Source organism: Pleurodeles waltl, chromosome 9 (genome assembly GCF_031143425.1).
Source record: "Pleurodeles waltl isolate 20211129_DDA chromosome 9, aPleWal1.hap1.20221129, whole genome shotgun sequence".
NCBI lineage: Eukaryota > Metazoa > Chordata > Amphibia > Caudata > Salamandridae > Pleurodeles > Pleurodeles waltl.
The window spans coordinates 416408047-416428783 of record NC_090448.1 but is presented as its reverse complement, the minus strand read 5'-3'; the positions used below and the strand labels follow the sequence as shown (position 1 = coordinate 416428783).

At 41.0% G+C, this 20737-nt stretch overlaps 1 protein-coding gene across 4 annotated transcripts in view; it reads left to right on the top strand.

The window, feature by feature from the left end:
- Positions 1-20737, top strand: part of LTBP4 (latent transforming growth factor beta binding protein 4) — a 922370-nt gene that overhangs the window by 739948 nt on the left and 161685 nt on the right. For all 4 annotated transcript variants that reach the window (XM_069207205.1, XM_069207206.1, XM_069207204.1 and 1 more), the window contains 2 exons: positions 3814-3939; positions 17552-17677. In XM_069207205.1, the coding sequence (XP_069063306.1) occupies positions 3814-3939; positions 17552-17677 (252 nt within the window). The remainder of the gene's footprint in view (positions 1-3813; positions 3940-17551; positions 17678-20737) is intronic.

The following is a 20737-nucleotide window of genomic DNA, read 5'->3' as shown; positions in this document are numbered from 1 at the left end:
AAAGATGACTGCCTGAAAAAACAATTGTGAAATACAAGATGAGAGAGGTCAACACTATGCAGTTTTATGTTGATTAAAATGGACTTAAAGACAAAGGAAAAAATAATGGGAGAAGACATACATAATGCTTAATTTAAAAAAAGGCGTTGTGGTCCAAAACATTTCTTCAGTGCCTGTGTCCAGTACTGGCAAATGCTGAGATTTTCGAGAAAAAGGAAACCTGATCTTCATTCCACTTCATTCCTCTTTCTCCCATCACCCAATACTTCTTTCTCCATTTGTCACTATTGCAGGTTCTTTTTCATTATTACGTTTTCCACCTGCTGCCTTTCTCCACCTTACTCTGCTTTAAAGTCTGATAATAAAAAATAAGTCGGTGCCCACCACCTTCAAGCACAGGCAGAAATTAAGGACTGGACGTGGGGAGAGCGGATATAAGTATTAAATATTTACAATTGAATAAAATCATATGATAAGAAATGTGAAATCTATTATACATAAGGTCCCCTGTATTCACTTTTTACTGATTTTTGCAGATAAATACAGACAGAAAATCATTTATTTTACTGTATGTATTTATTTCAAATAAGGAAAAGTCATAAAATAGGTCTTCTTTTGTATAATTCTCAGTTCCATAAGTCATGAGTGCCAGGCCAGTAGCTGTGCTGCTTGACAGGCACAGGAGTTAAAAATACAGAAAATCGATTTCCTATTGAAGCTCAAATAACAGCAGAAGTGCCACTGTTTAAGCTGATTTACAATTAATATGCTTTCAGATTACTCTATTGTACTCTATATATTAGTAGAACCTGCTGGCCTATTCAAATGTGAGTATAACGTTAACAGTTGAATAAATGTGGAATTAACCCATCGGTGCTTCATTTTTACACTAAACACAAGTTAAGTATGGATAAATGTAGATTACATGAGCAAAAAAATATTTATAAATAAATAGAGGTGGAAGTTTAAAAAAAAATACCCTAAACCCGTAAAGTTGGCTATTTCCATTCTGTTTATTAGGCTTGTTTATAAATGAAGAATTATCAGCTGGGGTGTTGGGACATACAACTGGTGTATTTTTGCAGTATTCTAGGTAATAAGTGGATTTATGTATAAGTGCCTTTGTTCTCTTTTGAAACATTGCTGGTATTTCATTAATCTTAAACATATTGTAGTTTCTTCTGAATGCCGTCACTTCCTCTGATGATACCATGGTCAAAGGTCACAGACAAGCCCAGTATCAGTCATTTTCGGGAGCATTTGTCAATGCAAATATGTGAACGATTGTTTAATAGGATAGCGCTCCATGCTTTCACTTGTAAACGAGCACAATATAGAACAGCCCAAACATAAATAATGTAATTTACTGTAATGACCTGTGTAGCCATTTTTGTGATATTTTCGGGTAGAAAACGACACTTAATTCCGCTTCTGCCATCATTGGTATTGTGGTGAAGTGGAACCAGTGGGCTTTAAAATATAAATACCACAAAGCGTTACCAAGGCAGAGCTGAAGTTATTCTACATTTATTGTATATGGGCCTAGGAACTGGAGGTAGAGGAGGCACTGAAGGCTTGAGCCTGTCTCCAGCCATATGCCTGTCTCTGGCTCAGCTTTTAGGTTTTCTGTGTGGAGTCAAAAGTGAGTTGAGAACCATTAGGGACTCCCTCCTATACATCCCTCTGCACACTATCAGTTAATTCTCCAAAACTCCTCCAAGAACAGCAGAGGAAGGGCCGGTCAGTGCTGCTAGCTATTTCGAATTGCAAAAAGACTTGAACACTCGCAAGGCCCCCTCTCAGCTTCTCTCTGAGGGGCTTGGAGAATGATTTGATAGGGTGCACAGGAGGAGTGCAGAAAGAAAGAACTTAGGGCCAGATGTAGCAAACACTTTGCGACTCGCAAACGGCGAAAATCGCTGTTTGCGAGTCGCAAATGCGTGTTTGCTATGTAGAAATGCATTTTGCGAGTCGGAACCAACTCGCAAAATGCATTTCCGAGTCGCAAATAGGAAGGGGTGTTCCCTTCCTATTTGCGAGTCGCAGTGGTATGCAATTGTACGCGGTCGCAAATGGAGTCGCAGTTACCATCCACTTGAAGTGGATGGTAACCCACTCGCAAACGGGAAGGGGTCCCCATGGGACCCCTTCCCCTTTGTGACTGGACCCAAAAATATTTTTTCAGAGCAGGCAGTGGTCCAAGGGACCACTGCCTGCCCTGAAAAAATCAGAAACAAAAGATTTTGGTTTTTTTTTCTAAGTGCAGCTTGTTTTCCTTTAAGAAAAACGGGCTACACTTAGAAAAAAAAAACTGCTTTATTTAAAAGCAGTCACAGACATGGAGGTCTGCTGTTCCCAGCAGGCCTCCATCCCCGTGAGTGCCCAGAGTCGCTATGGGGGAGCAAATTGCGACCCACCTCATGAATATTAATGAGGTGGGTCTTTGCGACCCCATAGCGTCTCGCAGAAGGTGTCTGAGACACCTTTCTGCATACCAAATTGCGACTTGCAATTTGAGAGTCGCAGGGACTCGCAAATTGAAAGTCGCAATTTGGTATATTGCTACATCTGGCCCTAAGGGCCTGATTTAGAGTTTGACGGAGGGGTTACTCCATCACAACGGTGACGGATATCCCGTCTCATGAAATATAAATCCCATAGGATAAAATGGGATTTATATTTTGGAAGACAGGATATCTGTCACCGTTGTGATGGAGCAACCCCTTTGCCAAACTCTAAATCATGCTCTTAGACCAAGTGGGCTCAGAAGTTTATAGGAGGGAGGGAAAACAGGATGAGAAACACGTGAAAGAAAGGGATACAATAAGAGGATAAGAGAGAGGTAGTACACATGTATGAATGTATATGGTGTTTCTATAGCACCAACCTAGGCAAAAGGGGCAACAGAGTGCTGTACCAGGTCAAAGGCAAGCTTAAAGTCACTGAGTAACGGGAGAGGAAACTGGGTTGTGGACGGTTAATGTATTGTGATGTAGTGTTATCTAAAGAGGTTTGGCTTCAACTCTTTCCTAAATTGGGACAGAGTTAGGGCAGTCCTGATGGATACAGGAATGCTGTTCCGATCCTGGGTACATAGATTGCGTCCTCCAGGCTTTAAAACTGTGACCCTTATAATATACATTAATTTCTGCTAAAAGCGCATTACCATACTGAGCTATTGTGGCACAAAATAATCACTGAAAAAAACACATACAGTGCAAACACATTTAAGCACTGTTTTTCATAATACCTGTTGGTGTAAAAAAGTTAGTCATTTGGCAAGAGAAATAAAAAAAAATCCTTTTGCATGCTGAACTTAGCCAAGCAAGCAATGTTTATAGGGGTAGTACTATGGCGAATAAAAACAGAAAAAAACAAAAGTAGGTATAAATGTTTTAAAATGTAATGATTAAGAGTAAGAATAAAAGGCCATGACTATTGATTGTAAGAGGGCAAGATGTAAAAACTATCAGTGACAAAAATCACTTTTAATGTAGAATCCTTCAGCTACCCAGGCACTATAACTACAGATAACACATATCTTATTGGAACTGCAGGAGAATAAAAGTATGAATAAATTATTCAAGATTCCAACTTGCAAGTTACAAGCTATAATTTGGTTAAGAACCAACACAACTATAAAGTCTTGCGAAGTAGACCCCTCTTAAACTACTATGGTAGGCATGCCTTGTTTCCATGTATCTGATTGATTGAGGAAGAATTGTGTCAATCTGAGTGAGCTACTAACTTTTTGGGGGTATTTTATCCAGTGCATGCCAAATCTCACTATTTCCTCATTCCTTTTTTGTTCAGATGTTGATGAGTGCCGACAGAGCCCGCGTCCCTGCCTCAACGGGCGTTGCGAGAACACAGTGGGCAGTTACCGCTGCGCGTGTGCACCGGGATTCAGGGCAAATGCCCAGGGAACAGAGTGTTCCGGTAAGTATCCAGATATACCAGGACAAATAATCCACATGTGGCAAAGTACATTGTGGAATTTATGTTGCAAAACCTCGGGCCATAAGAGGATTCATTGAAGTGTTGTAGTGTGGTGAAGAGCAACACCATTGCTGTATGAATTTCATAAGTTCCGGAATCTGCAAACTGCAAATAGATTTGTATCGAACTGAAACAATGTTCGAAATCGGTAAGCATTTCGCCACAAATTCAGGATGTGTACAAAATATTTTTCCCAATTTTATTGCAGGAGATGCTGAGTCTTGACGTTTGCGGAGTGTGTGGGCTGCCATGAATAGTATTGGCCTTGTAGCACTGTCAGTGGCCCAGCGTGTTATCTGTGCTGTTCTTAAGCTTGCCATGGCAGACCAGTCTGGCAGTTTGTGTAATGATATATGTGTACGGTGTTCTAATGAATGTGTAATGTGATTTATTTGGTATGAGAGTCATCGATGGGTGGATGTCTAAAGGATTATTCAAAATCTTGTGATATAATTAGAAAATGATTTTGGTTTCAGATAAAATATGACTGTATGGCATATCTAACTACTTATCTGGATCTTGGTTGCTAGTTTTGCAGGTTGTCAGACATAGTCTGAGACTAATAATGCTATCTGGATGAGATGACAAAACTGCATTAGTGACAAACAAGTACATGGAATGTCTGTGCTGTTTTGGATGTATGTGAGGAGTTCTGCATGTTTTCTTGTGAGGGCTTATGTCATGTGTCCTGATCATTAGTACTTTTAAAAGTCTAATTTTACCCATCTGTGTGGCTTTTCTGAGCTATGTTGGGTGTATAGAATTTGTCCTATTTAATGTTTTCTGTTGGATGTTTCTGTGTGTCTGATATTGGTTCATAATGTTAGAGGTCTTTTGATAAACAACTAAATGAGTCATTTAAACCCTGGGTGATGGCCCATCAGGTCATTGGAGGCCCTAGCACCTGTCCACCTGGTGGAGGACTTCCTACCTTATTTAGAGATCCTCTCCTACCAGGCAGTGACCTCTGTGACCAAAGTGCTTCTGCCACATTCGATGAAGCACTTTCATTACTGCTCAGTGGTGAGCAGGCTGCCATGTTGTTTTAGCCCACTCAGCATTTTAGTATGCTTTTCAGAAAGAAAAAGCAGGGGTTTGTTTCTGAGGAGCATAATAACAATGGCCCTGACACACAAGGAGTTTTCTCCATGTGTCTCCAGGACTCCTTTTTTGTTATCTCTGCCAGGCCCACCATGCTTCTTATAGAAAAAATCAGTTCTGGTCACTGCTTCACCCTCAATAGTTTCGACCACCACCAATATGACCCATCATGTAGCTGACGGGCCACTGAATCAACAGTTCCAAGAGGGGAAGCCAGTTGAGGATCTGTTGTTGGTTCCTCCACCCCTAAATGGGGTTGATGAACCATGATTTTGGCGGGATTACCCCTCCAATTAACAATAAATGACCACCAAATTGTGTCACAGCTATGTTAGATGTGTGAGGATTCAATCTAATCAACTTCGGAAACTCCACAGAAAGCACTCGCTGTGGAGAAGGAACACATTGGTTGGTTGACACTTTCTTCAAGTGAACAGTAAGAAAGTCTTCCTCCTTAAATTGACTTGTGTCTTGTGTGTCAGCGTTCACGCAAGACAACATAACATTTGACAGTGTAGACTGTATTTGCCTATGTTATCTGGTTTGGGTAGGCAGATTTTAGGGTCTGGCCCACACTAAATTACCAAATGCTCGCTCTCTGATAAATGCCAAGCTAAAGAATATCATTTGCAGTGTGACAGAAAAGGATAACTGCTGGAAATCGTTGCTTCTCCCCTCCACCAAGTCTGCGGTTCTCCAGCCTCATTTAGGGGTCTCCGACCATAGAGCTTTAGCTGGCTGTGCTATGAAAAAAACTTTCACTATCAGCCCAGAGTGCTGCTGCCAACAATGTTTCAGAAAACCACACCTATTTAGGGCAGACTTTCTGATACATAATTGTTCTGCTTGGGAATATCATGCAAAGTTTATTAAACCGAGGAAGGAAGAATCATCACTTTGAGGGTTTGCTTCTAAAATAAAAAAAATGTTACCAGGTTCAGACAAATGGCATGGTGCCCTGCTAACATGCTCACTGAGAGCTCTTTCAGTAAAACGATTCCCAAAATTGAACTAGGACTGGGAAGATCAATACCTTCTTTTTTCCGAGTAACGTTTGTGAGTTTGTATTTATGAAGTAATTCAGATAAACTGAGATTTCAAAACATGTCTCATAATGTCCTACTGCTGTCCTCCTTTTCTCAGTGCCCCCTCCGTGCACATCCAGCTGTGTTGTAGGACTATCACCTGGCTGTAATTATACAGGATGGACAGGGTGCTGCTATGGAGAGCTCATGTTGCTGCACTCCCACTGCACTAGTGTGGCCCCCTGGAGTTCTCCGAACAGTGATGGACTCAGGACAGGGGGAGAGAAAGCGAAGAATGAGGCGCAAACACACATGCATACACACTTTGCACACTGTTAACACTTTCCACTTCACACATACCTATTCACACAAACGAGCACACAAAAACACTCAACATAAAGCCCCACCTATTAGAAACCCACAGAAATATATATTCAAGAACCACTACAATTAACAAACATGCATAAGCACTGTAAATATGGACTAGTCAAACAAACACACACAACACTCATGCACAGATAATTAATGGGCTTAAAATGTCTGTAAACTGCTCAGTGATGCTTTCCTACACAGGGGACTACCAGTCCCAAACATTTTTGAGACAAGGAGAGGCCGGAAGGAGGCAGCCCTGGTATCCTGCTGCACTATAACGAGTTTTACATCAACACACTGGGTGGTATGTGCATGAGCCACACCCGGGAAAAGCCAGAGCCAAAGGCGGACCTGTCTTTGCCCGTCAGCGACCAAAGGAAACCGGGCCAGGCCCCCCTCATGGTTCTGCACCCCTGGGCCATGTGATAAACTGTGTCTCCATCACACGAGGTGCAAGTTAAGATCTTTTTCCCTGCTGGGGGTACACATAAAGTGCTTTCCTTCGCCTTGTTTTACTGTGGCTAGTGCAGTAACAGCATTTTAGGATTTGTACCCACTTAGTTTATGGTTTCTGACTGGCTAAAAATGAAAGTGAGGAAAAGCTACAACACGGACAAACGCAAGTTGGGGCATTCAACTAAACAAAAGCCAAAGATTCCACTCTGTAAGGATTTATTGAAGGCGTAGGGGCAGTTATTGATAAAGAAATACTGTTTGTGGAGTAATGATTGCCACTTGTTGCTTATATACTTGATCCGTCACTACATACTACGCCTGCAAATGTATCCGCTTCAACCGGAGGGGCCCAGAGCAGTAGAGATGAAGGTATTTTAATTAAAATTCAAATCCCCCAGTTTGTCTCCTGCCAGTGACATTGATTTTGTCTCTGACAGACACCTCACCTCCTGTCAACAAAAAAAACGCAGGGGAAACAGGAAAGACCAAAAGATACTGTGGCAGATCCATCGATGCTGCAACCCTGTGACCCTCCCCATTCTCCCAACATCCCCCTAATGAATTATGATGCCAACGATATCCTTACTCTGACACATTCAAATCTGTTTTATCCGCTAGCCTTCTCCCAGTGCTTGCTCATTTGTCAGCCATTGAAAGTAAGATTTCTGAGCTCATGGGGCCTGGAACTGCATTATGCAGTAGGGAAAACACCTCTGTTACCATGGCTACACAGACTACAACTTCTTTGGGCAAGCACAAGTCCCCTTTGCATCTCTGTACCGTTTTTTTCATCAAATACAACCTGAAATCTTACCCGAGGTGCCAACAACTCACATCCATTCTGAGCCTCATCATCAATCCCATCTTTTGGCCTACCATTGAAATATACCAGCTTTGGACTGCATAATGGGCAGCATCTCTGTGTGGCATCTAACACCAGCTGCTTGTCCTATATTGTCGTTTTAGTCAGTGTCGCTAGACTCCAACCCCATGTGACTGAGAGTACTGATCAGTTAATGAACAAGGTTACCCATTGGCTACATTGCCATGCTCATCGTATCATGTATTATTGTCAACTTTGCTAACCCCTTTGTTGTAGGAGTATTAACACAATCATCCTACTTGGGCCTCGCCTGGCAAAGTGCAGTGAAGATATTGCCATTAGGTTACTTTTACAGTGACATGGGAATGAGATGCAGGATCCCGAGGGAGCCATTTGCTCATGAGCCGTCACAGGGTGTATCTTATTTTTGTGTCCAATAGCAACTGTTTTACTGTCCTGTCTGGGGAGTGTAGTAATGATCAACATAAATTCCACTATGCCTGCTGTAAATAACATGATTATGGAGGTAGGCCACTTCCCCACTACTAAGCCCCACCGATATAACCCACCCTTGATAAAAGGTTAACGTTGTTGAGTTGGAACATAGCTGGGCTTGCCACTAAAGTTGAAATGAAGGACTGGGTGGATTTTATCTCTTCTTACGACATAGTTATACTACATGAGTTCTGGGCCCTTAGGGACATATTCTGCAATGAGAGTTCATCTGTTTTTTTGTCCGAGTCTCACTTTCTGGGATGGGAAGGGCACGCGCTGGGCTAGCTGTTTGGTTTAACACTACCCGTGACTGTATTATATTGTGCATTCCCATCGATAACAGGCTGATTCAGGTGTTTCAAGTCACATGGTCTAAAATCTATAGTTTGCCCTTATTCATTTTTATAATGACAATTTTTCTACTAAAGATAATCCTAATTTTGTATTCCTTTTTGATTTTATTGATGACCTTGAACACAGTCCTTAGCAATTCGGAAACTGGTATGAATATTATCCTTACAGGGGATTTTAATGCAAAACGTGGACACAATTTGGCTGATTTAGAAGACAATATATGGTAAAATATATTTAAACCCGACTCTTTGAGTGTCGCTGCTGGCATTAGGGACTGTAGAGGGTCGACATTACAATCCTATCTGCTTCCGTGCGATCTTTGCAACATGCTTGAACAAGCTGCAAAACAGTGCTTATCAATTCCCGCTTTCAGTAGGGGGTGGACATGTCAATAATCAATTACATATTTTCCAATACGAATTTTCCCAAGTGTATTGCGGATGGGGCAATTCGTCTGAGCATTTATTGTGACCATGATCCACTTATAATTATTTTAGAATGCCGGGAGAATTGCTCTCTAGGCTTTGCTATAGGCAGAGTGAACGACTGGCCCAGGGGAGATGGCCTAAGGCTAGTTTGGAGGACTGTCAACCTGAAAGATGTCCAGGGTAGGCTTCGTGAAGATCATCTGGGTAGGCTTTAAGACTGTGTTAATACGGCCTTAGGTTCAGCCTGTAGTGTTGACAACTTTGTTGCGCTTGGACAGATTATTAAATCTTACTTCCTAAAGCCTATAACAGGTAAAATACGGCTGATCGTTCTTGGTTTCATAAGGCATGTAGGGAGGCCAATAGATGTCTGCATAGGCCCTTAAGAGTTACCCCAAGGGACTCAATGGCTTTTGCCAACTGCAGGAGGCCATACAAACTGGCTATTAAATGGATGAAGGCCGACTATAGGGAGAAAGTATGGATCACCCTCGTTACCTCATGTAGGACAGGAAATACTGGACTGCTTTGGCACAATGCCAATGATAACAGATGTTCTAAACCCAACCAGAATCTGATGTGCACCAACATCAGTATAGACGCATGGGTGGGCTACTTTAGGCAAATATAGCACAAGTCTGATGCAGTGGTGCCAACCTTTCCCCTGGGTATTGAACTTTAGATGAAGTGGCTGAAGACATTTGTGAAAGTCCTATGCACAGAGCCACCGGGCCTGATGGGATGCCCATGGAATTACACAAGCTGGAGATGAATTTGTTGGCACCTATCCCTACAAATTAATCTGAATCAGCCTATATGACCAGTCTCCCTGAGTTGTGGCACGTGGCCATAATTGTCCTCATTCTCAAAAAAGGGAACCAGGCTTCCTCTTGTTATAAGCTATTTCCATATTGGATTCTTTTTGTGAAAGTGATCGGCAGTGTTATCCACATTAGAATTATTGTTGTTGGTCACTGATAAATAATTTATGTCCAATACGGCTCTATAGCTAGTTTGGGCACACATGAAAAGTGTCTCAATTTGTATCTACTAATTAGCAAATACACAGTAGATAAATGCGTCCCAGTCTACTTAGTTTTCATGGATCTTGCCTGCGCTTTCCATAGCGTGTTTATATCTAAATTATGGGACATGCTAGAATCCATGGGGGATAGAATGTGCACTAGTGTATTTTTTTACATGCCCTCCGTTTAGACCTTAAAGAATCCATGCAGTTTGGGCACAATGGTAAATGCACATAGAGTATTGGTCTTCAGTTACTTTTAGATTCCTTTGTTAGCTTTATAGGTGGTCTAGGCCTGGTTACGAACTTAGCCAAAACTTTAGTTATGGCTTGTGGCCCCACAAACCGGAAGTCGGGGAACTTCAACTGCAAGAACTAATGAATTTCGATATCTGGGAGTCAAATTTGATTCCCAGGGGACTGAGCCCCCTGCACGAAACAGAGAAGGTTAAAGTTTTGTAACTCGACTTGCTACTAATTTGGCCTGGCCTTCATAATTGGAAACAGGCCTATTTCCTCCCTTACTGAAATTTACAAAAGAAAGTGCACACCCGCCTTAACATATGGCTCTGGATTGTGTGGTTACAGTGTCTCCAATTGTCTGCAGGAAAAGAAAAATAGAGCATGTAGGCACAATCTCAGTGGTTCACCAAGGTCACTGACGTATGCTGTCCATGAAGAACTGAGGGCCTCATTACGAGTCTGTCAGTCTTCAGGTTGCCATACTCGCTGTAGCAGTCGGACTGCCATACTCCTTACTGTCTGACCACAAAAATACGACCCTGGTGGTCAGTCCATCAGGAGACTGCTGCCAGGAATATGGTTCCCGTCTGAGTCACGGTAAGCCACGGCGGCGCTGAGTTCAGAGCCGCCATGCTGATCACGAGTCCTCTTTCTGCCAGCCTTTTCATGGTGGGTACCCTGCCATTAAAACCCTGGCAGAAAGCCAGTCCTGGGGGCCGCCCTGCCCAGCGCCCTCGGAATGCACACGGTCTGCTACAGTAGACAGTGTGTATTCTGAGGGTGCTGGGAGTACCCTCTGGGCGACGGCATTGGCTTCAGCTCCATGAGAAGCCGAGGCCCATGCCGCCACACGGTGTCCACTGGGCTGACCAGTGGAAACTCACATTTCTGAAGATTCTGCTGGTCAGCCCAGTGGAAACCTTGTAATAGACCTGGGGGGAGCCCGCCATCTCCATAGCGGTCTACTCTCCAAGGGTCTGGCAGCCCGGCAGTCAGCCCGCCAACCTCGTAATGAGGCCCTTAGACTGCCTTATGTGGGCGACAAATAAGCTTGGCCCCCTTAATATTATGGTGCTTTTTTTGGAGAAATCCTGAGCCTACTTTGAATAGGGAGGTTAGCATGAATTTTCTCAAATGTGATAAGGGTCATAACATCCCCTGGCTACAGTACATCAAGGATAGCTGCATCAAGTTAGATAGACCTGATATTTTTCTAGGCCTTTCAATCTATCCACAAGGAAAAAAGCTGGGTTAAGTCTTGCTTTAGGGAACACAGTAGAGGGGAAAAGAGCTGTCCAATCTGAAGGAGCCTGCCAATAGAGAGTATTTGCTGGTTCAATCAACACTTGGGATTCAACCGTGTTTGAAGATTGTGCCCAATGCCTGGGTAAGGATGTTACTGACTAGATTTAAGTTTGGTTAGATTAGAAGCCAGCTCTCATTTCCCTTGAGTCAGTCTGATCCCAAAACTATTCTCGTCTGCTCCTTTGATGAACAATCCCTGCAAAGACTGGGGCACTTTGTATTTTTTTATAGGTTTTATGGTAGTTCTACCACAAGGCTTTTTATCTTGCTTCTTAGAGGTGTCCCAGTAACCAGATATATCCCAGCACATTTATCTGAAGATGCTTCTTACTCCCACAGGATGTGCAGACGTTGTCACTTTTCTTAAATCTGTCCTAAGGCACAGGCAAACTATATTGTTTTATCCTGCTATTTATCTATTTTCATATCAATTTTGTTTCTATTATCATTTTTAAATGGGCTGGCTACTGAAATGTTTTATCTTCTTTAGTGCGATGCTGTGTATTTAGTGGCCCCTAATATCCCTGTAAACATAGCAGAGCAGTTTGAGGTTTTTGTTGTCAGGCAAATGTTGAGCGAGGCCCCTTAATGTATGTTGTATTTATTATTCTTTTTTGCACATGACATTGCACTATGTGATGTTAGCTTATTTGCTGCGCTGTTGTTGTAAATGTGTTAACATGAGGTATTTATTGTACTTGTACGTTTTTTTTTTAACCAAAGAAAGTAAATGAACTGAACTGAATTGAACCGATTCTTGTATTTCTTTAAACAGTCTTTTGGAAATGTACCTGTGCTCCTTACTTCCCTTTGTAATTGTTTCTCTCGTTTTACACATACAATAAACATAACAGGACCAGTTGTGTTTTAAAACGACACATTTTTGTTAATTAATTTATTCTTTCATTTTCAAAAAGAATCCCCTCAGCCCAGCCCTACATCCCTTCGTTGGTATCTTTCACCTGTTCTGGGTCCAAGTGCATGAGGTTTAGGCTCACCTTAAAACAACAGAAGGCGATGAGTGCAATATTAGCAAAAGTCTTCGCCAAAGGCAATCATCCAGGGTTCCATTCCAGTCTATCTTTTGTTTGCCGTCTGCACCACTCCGGATGGGGAGCTAAAATATGCAAATGAGTCTCAGGCCTGATCCAATAGCAATAGTTCAGCTTGAACTGTCATACTACATCTGCTCTGAACAGGAACATGAGCAACATCAGACAGGTTATCAGCCAAGTTGAGCCTCATTAGTCATGTGCAGCGTGAGTCTTTTGGCACAGCGAGCACACAAGTAATATCAGGGGATACCTGTCACACTTAGGGCATTACATTAAACAAAGGTATTGGGTGGAATTTTTGCAAAAGTCTCAGGGCCTCATTATGAGTTTGGCGGGCGTCGGAGGTTACAAGACCGCCACTCCGGTCTTCCGCCCCCTGGCCCTATTATGAGTTTCTCACTGGGCTGACCCAGCAGGAAACTACCCACAACATTGACGCCGGCTCTTAAACAAGCTGGTGGCAATGTTGCTGTGCTTCAGGTGCAACAGCACCCGTCGTTCTTTTCACTGCCTGTAATTCAGGCAGTGATAAGCACTACGGGGCTGTTCATGGGGGCCCCTGTACTGCCGCCAGCACCCCATCTCCGCCAGCCTTAGCATGGTGATGGAACCGCCATGCAAAAGCTGGCAGACACGGGTGTTGTAAGTTAAGAGCACCAGCACCGCTAGGCCTCCAGCCGGTGAAAAAGTGGCAGTGCCTGCAATCGGAACGTGACGCTTTAACATTGGTCATAATGTGAAGGCCGGACCGCCACCATGAGTCTGGGGGTCCTAGGACTGCCAGACTTGTAATCAGGGCCTCAGTCACTGGTCATCCGATGAGGCTGGATTGTAGACCGTGTCTGGCTTCGCACTGTCAAAACCACCTGTCTACTCTACTACCTGAGAAAGCAATCGGACCGTGGAGCTTTCACCGCAGTCGTAATGTGGAGGCAGGAACGCCACTGCGAGTCTGGCTTTCCTAGGACTGCCAGACTCGCAATCAGGGCCTTAGTCACTGGTAATCAGATGAGGCTGGATTCTGGACTGTGTCTATTCTATTACCTGAGAGAGCAATGTCTAGATGTATGACTGAAACCCTTTCACGATTCAGAGTAAGTCCCGAAGTGACCAAACCAAGGAATGCCAGAATGCTAGGAAAAAAGAAAGTACATAAAGGGGGCTAGATTAAAAATTAAGAATTGCTACTGCTGAACATTTATAGATACATAGATTGGCACTGCAGACAGTTTGCCTTTAAACACATAGATCTTTGAGAAAGCACTGTTTAATGTAACCCAGCTTGCACTCAGATCATGGCTGTGACAGAACATACTAATCTAAACACACAAAAAGCACCTTGCATTCCTAAGGCCGTTGCAAATCTCAATGCAAACATTGTGAACAGTTACGAGCCACAATGGAAAGGATGAGGCAACTGGATGTTGTCCCTTCTCTTATGACCTGCAAGGCAAGGCATCAGCGCTCAGTGCTTAATTTGTAAAAATATTACTGCCAGGGCCAAATAGGTTAAATATGACTTACTGTTCTGTTGCTGCAGATCATCCTTTGTATCCACCTAGTCAAAGAATAATCCACCAAAAATATTTTCTAAAAACTCCTCAAAAATAAAACCAATCCAATAACCATCCATCGAAGCAATCTAAAGTATCAGAAACCATTAAAATCCTGAAAACGTGTTTAAAAACAGAAACAATGCTGGAAAACTGAAAAAAGGATATCAAAGTAAAAAGTATTCATTTATTATAAATGAAAAGAGATTTCATTCACAAAAATTGATAAACTCTTAATAGAAAAATGAATCAACATGAATAATATATATAGTATGAAAAAACAAATACAACTAAGAACTATGAAAAACAATTTATCAATTTAAATAATTACTATTCAATAAATTATTATCAATTAATAATTGGTATTCAATTATTATTTAATTAACTTCTCACCACATATTCCTACAAACCTAGTAGCCTGCACATAAAATATATTTAAAAAATAAGTATTTCATAATTTACATATTTAATATCAACTAAATATTTAATTAACAATTTATAATTAATTGTTATTTAACTATTACTTAATTTACTTACCAGCTCTAGACCCTGCCAAGCCCAGCAGCCCACAACTAAACTATAAGTAAAATACATAATTATTCCATAATTTACATATTTCTATTTCAATTAAATAATAATTTAAATGGCACTAATAAATGGGTAATTATACCAGAATAAACTGCCCACTTTATACCCTACATAATAAAAAATCAATTAAATGATGAAAATACAATTAATGGTTAATTATTAATTATTAATGATTAACTTTCCACCCTAGAACTATACAAACCTAGCAACCTGCAACTAAAATATAAGCAAAATAAATGAGCATTCTAATAAATTACATAATTAAAAACAATTAAATAGTTAATTAACAATTAATAACTAATGGTTAAAGAATTAATACTTAATAATTTCCCACCTTATACCCCTACAAATCTAACAGCCTGCAAACAACATATAACGAGAATAAATCAGTATTATACAATTTACATAACTAATATCAATCATGTCAATAAATGTAGTGTAGTAGATAATTCATAATTATTACCTAATTAGCTTCCCACCCTTTCCCCCAACAAACCCAGCAACCAACTACAACACTATAAACTACTATTAATATTTAAATTAATAAAATGTAAATCACTTAAAATTACAAACAATATTTTTAAAAAGTATTAACATTTACATAAACAATAGTAACATAAAATTAATATATCAACTAAAACACTAAAATAATAAAAACGATACAGCATTTTTACCAACTATATTACTTAAAATAATACTAAAAACGAAATTACTTATTTCAAAAAACAATATTCTCGTCAGTGATATTTGTGCATCGCAATATTTGTGTGTCACAATATTTGATTTCCAATATTTATGTCTCTCGATTTTCTAAATTTGACAGTTTGTCTAAATACCAACTAATTTATCTTAAACAGCCAACAACCATTGAAAAAAAGACAATAGGCCTGGCTGATTTTAATTACATGTCTGTTGTATTTGATATAAATGGATGCAAAAAAACAAAATGTTTCAGACAGGCACCAAAATAGCAATTGGGAGGCACACTGTGGAAAACACAGAAATTTAGTTTACATATTTAAGCCGGGCCCTTAATTACACAGCCCATGGCCCTTTTAGAGACCTCTACATTTTCATCCCTCTTAAATGCCCTGAAGGTCGCTGTGATCGACTCGTCCTGCTCGTGCAAGGCTGTCCCAATCAATACCAGTTGCAGCAGTGTTTAATAAGCAAAAAACATGAAAGTGTCAAAACAGACCACACAGTGATTACTGTGTCTTGGAAGGGAGTGTCTCAGCTTAGACGTGTCTCACACGTTTTGGTGATTCAAAATGAAAATATGGCATAGTGGATGGTAGAAACATGTAATTTTAAACTAAACATCATGTTTGCTACTCATGTGTGAGGATTTCTGCATTGTTCCACCACTCACATTTCAGCCATCTTCCTGGTCATCTTACCCTGGGTGGAAGTCAATGAACTGAGAGACACGTACTCCAGCTGTGAACTGTTAGAGGTTTGGGACCTTTTTATGGGGCACCTCTGACGCAAACCTGCTGTTCACACGGTATCACCATGAGTCACATGATATCAGATACTGGATAGTGGAGAACTTCAGATGGACACCCGGTAAATACAGGAAATCCCCATGCTAGAGTGGGTTTCTGGCTTGCCGTGGAGGGAATTAAATTTGCTCTAGGACATGAGAGACTGCATCATAATCTGTTTTCCTTCTGGCCTAAAGACAGCTTTTGCTGTCTTATTGCCCCATGTAGTCACAAAAAATCCTATATTCAAATATATATATACATATATAGATACATTGAGGGGCTTTATGTTAACCATCCTCTCTTCATTGGTCTATGCAACTGTTATTTACTGTTTGCATCTGCCCCATCACACAGCAGGGGGCAGTTGGTCAGCCCAATTTAGCCACTGCCTCTTTTGCACTGTAAGTAACAGCTTGTTTCCTGATCAGATGTACACATCTACCTCATAAGAAGTGACTTCAATGCTTAGGCCGGTAGGACAGTACTTAACTTTGCCAATAATTTTTATTTCACTTCTTTATCCTTTTTTAAGTCATCATTGTGTGTTAAACTATGTCTTCGGGGTACACTAATTCCAAACCCACAGTATACCTTTTCTTTGTTCCAATAATAAGCCTATTCCCTGACACATATGTTAAAACTAAAAATAGATTATGTAACTGATTTAAGTGCACTTGCATGCTATTATTATTATTATTATATTCAATAGTTGTTTCGTAATTTAAATATTTTATTGCAAACAAGAGACTGCCATGTTTAAGAATGGGCATGTATTTTTTGTACTTTTCATATTTTTTAAATTAAAAATAAAGTTGTACCAGCTTGCCAAGACCTGCGGTATTGGTTTGCCAGTGCTTGCTTTTTGTGTTTTGGAGAGAGTAAGGTTAGCTGTTCCTGCACTGCTAGCACTAAGGTCCACCCCTTTCCTTGGCCCCACCACACCTGATATTTTTAAGGTAAAAAAGACGTTATTTCTGCTTTGTCGTTTTTAAAATTCCATTAGAAGTTAATGTGGAATTTAATTTCTCTCAGTTTTCTTCTCTGTATCCCTCTTACGCATTTTCAAATATTATCTTTGTTAAGACAGGATGTGATTCAGAAGGACGATTATTGCAGTCTTCATCTGTACAAAAACTACATCATATCGACTTACGCAATGAACACACCTGTAAACCCCTAAGCCTTTGATGAGTTTGCTTAATATAACTTTTGTGATCTGGGTCCTGTCTTTCCATTTCAGATATTGACGAGTGTACTGGATCTCAACCTCCATGCGGTAACGGCCGATGTGAAAATACCGCAGGTAGCTTCCGCTGCCTCTGCCCAGTGGGATTTGTTTTAAACCCTCAAGGCACCAGCTGCATAGGTAATGTACTCCCATATACTTCATTTGCCACACACAGTACAGCTCCCTGTTGGAGGACTCACAAATCTTTTTAGGGCGTCAGTGTATAGAAGCAATTTTAAGCTTTTATCACAGTGAAACCACAACTTCCGTTTTGGGTGAAAAGTACCGAAAGCAAGATTATAGTTTGGGTGCAAGTTGCACATTTGGTCCCAAGGTTTCTGTAGTTGACACCTGCCAAGAACTGCAGCAGATAATAACCTGCATGAACCATTTTCCTGTATCAGAATGTGAAATAATATGCACTAGTGACAATTTTTTTTCCCTTTACAAGGTGCCAAAATTGTAATTGGTTAAGAATTGTGAATCTGTTAATTTGCCCACCTTGCACTAAAGCATATTAGCAACATGCACAATTTGCACTCCCAACATTTGGTTCCCTCATAATATGCCCTCACAGTCAAGCTATAGTCATTTCTGATCAGGCAAGATAGACCAGAGCATAATAAAATGATGCAGAACATATTTGACTGAAGATGTAGTTGGAGTGCTTGGACCTAGAAGTTCATGTAAGTATATGCTAAAGGGAAACCAACGTATTAGCCAGAAGTTGAGGATGGTGTCAATGTAAATGCAAAGGAGATTGGTTCCACCATGTAACAGTGCTGTTTGGTCGTCCAAGTTCATGAGGCCACTTTTTGACCACAGATACTTGCTGGCAGTGGTCGTAACGCTTGCTTGGTCAGGTTCAACTTGCCTTGCGGTGTGCATATTCAGGCTTGAAATTTTGCATGGGAGGTCTTTAGCCTGGAGATGTCATAGCCTGGTAAGAATGTCATGCAGTCGTCAAATTGTTGAATGCTCAAGTACTTGTCTGCTAATTGGACTTCCAAGCACTCTATATAAAGATTGAAAATCACTGGCCAGAAGATGGAGCCATACAGGCCTCACTTGATACAATGTTGCTATGTCCAATCCTGATCTCTTTTGCTAACTAATCAGCAGTCTCTTGCTGAATCTTTCACAAGTAGTGTCTCACAACCTGGAAATGATATGTCATTGGTCACTGAGCGATATGAAATCTACCTGAAGTCACTCTATGCCAAACCCATAAGGACAGTGTTCATGATGGGCCAAAGGGAAGTTACCTCTGCAGTTTGTTTTGGGAGGATAGTAACAGGGACACAGGGTCTCAATTTTTCTCAGTGGCCTAAACACTATTTTCCCTAACACCTGTTCATTCTAGAAACAGGATAGCCTATGCATTCATGCACTCATTTTATTCAAACTTGGATTTCTATATTGTATGTGTATTTTATTGCCCCATCTTCCTTCCTTTTCACTTTTATTTACTTCTCACTGTCCAGTGCTTAATTTGAGCTGGTGGTTGCCAGTGGGGGGTCACTGGCACATATTTTTGTGGACCAGCACTTATTTAGCTGCATTAGGCTGTTACTAAGAGCAAGAGATGAAAAATAAAAAGTGGAAAGATGGAGGAAGATAGAAACATAAAAATTACAGAAGCGAGATAAAGGTGAATGGTGTGTCAGTTAGTGAATGAAAGATGAATGAGTAGGATTTAGGACTACACAACCTTGGAATTCCATGTGCACACATTTTAATTACACCAGCCAGAGCGGGACTTCGGGCACCTGCACTGGGTCATTCACAAATTAAGCACTGTCATGTGCTAAATTCTAATTGTTGCCCTTCATCATGTAAACTGCTGACTGGCCACAAATGGTCTGCCATAAGATCCCCATAATAGATATGTTATTGGTTTGTATGTCACTAAACAGAGGTCAAGAACTCTGACAACACAGATATTGACTCCATTATATCACCTACCAATATACTGAAGGTAACAATTCAGAGGCGAGTACAAATTTAATGTTCTTAAACCCACATCTACTCACCTCAACAGTATCTTGGTAATCAATATTGTGGAGTTAGAATAAGGGTAGGTTGAACATTAAACTTCAGTATTATGGTGGAACAATATTTATAGATATATCAAGAGATATCATCCTGCAAGACATCTTTACTTCAGCCCAACCCAACATTTAGGTATCGCAAGGGCTGGAAGAGAAAGGAATAATTTAGAAACCTTGTTCATGTTTTGTATTTTTATTTTTTAATTTGATAGCATGCATTAACTGCCAGACAACCATCCTGCTTGTAGGCAAGTGGCAGTGAAGGAAATCCCATTGGAATAGAACCTCTGCCATTCACCTCTACTCGCAGAAAGTGAATCACAAAGCTAAATTTCTCACCAAAAGGGTACTCTAAAATATGTATGAAAATTTTCACTGAGGATGTCACTAGTTTGATGCAGCTCAAATATGATTAGGTCCAGTGGAACCTGTTGGGCTAGTGATTCACGTATGCTTGAAAAAGTCTGTCACTGTCAGCTACTGAGATATTCCTGTGTGTGGTTAAAATACTTTGCTCTAATGTACCAGTCCACAATTATTATGTGAAAATACAATAAATATTCTGATATAGAGACATTTGACATGCATAAAGCTAAGTAAAAATTAAAATCTACAGTACAGTTTGTCTATATTTAGACATTTAAAAAATAAAGAACTAAGGGCCTGATTTAGATGTTGGCGGAGTGGACTACTCCATCACAAACATGACGGATAACCCGTCCGCCGTATTATGATCCTATTCTATCCCATAGGGATCGTAATACGGTGGACAGGATATCAGTCATGTTTATGACAGAGTATTCCTTCCGTCATCTAAATCAGGCTCCAAGGGCCTCACTACGACTTTGGCAGTCGGCATACTCCGACCGCCAAAGCAGCGGGGTGGAAGCAGCTTTCATACCGACCGCCTCCCCCCCGGTTGTATTATGATGTTCCTGCCAGTCAGACCAATGGGAACAGTACTACGATATTGGCCTCGACTCGCTTAAGGGAGGCGGAGCCAATACCATTGCACACCAACGCCCTCGGAATGTGCACTGTCTGCAGACAGTGGGCATTCTGAAGGTGCTGGGCAGGATAGTCCTGCACTGCCCGTGCCATGGAGGGCAGTGCAGGGGTCTCCCTGTGGCCCCCTGCACTGTGTTAT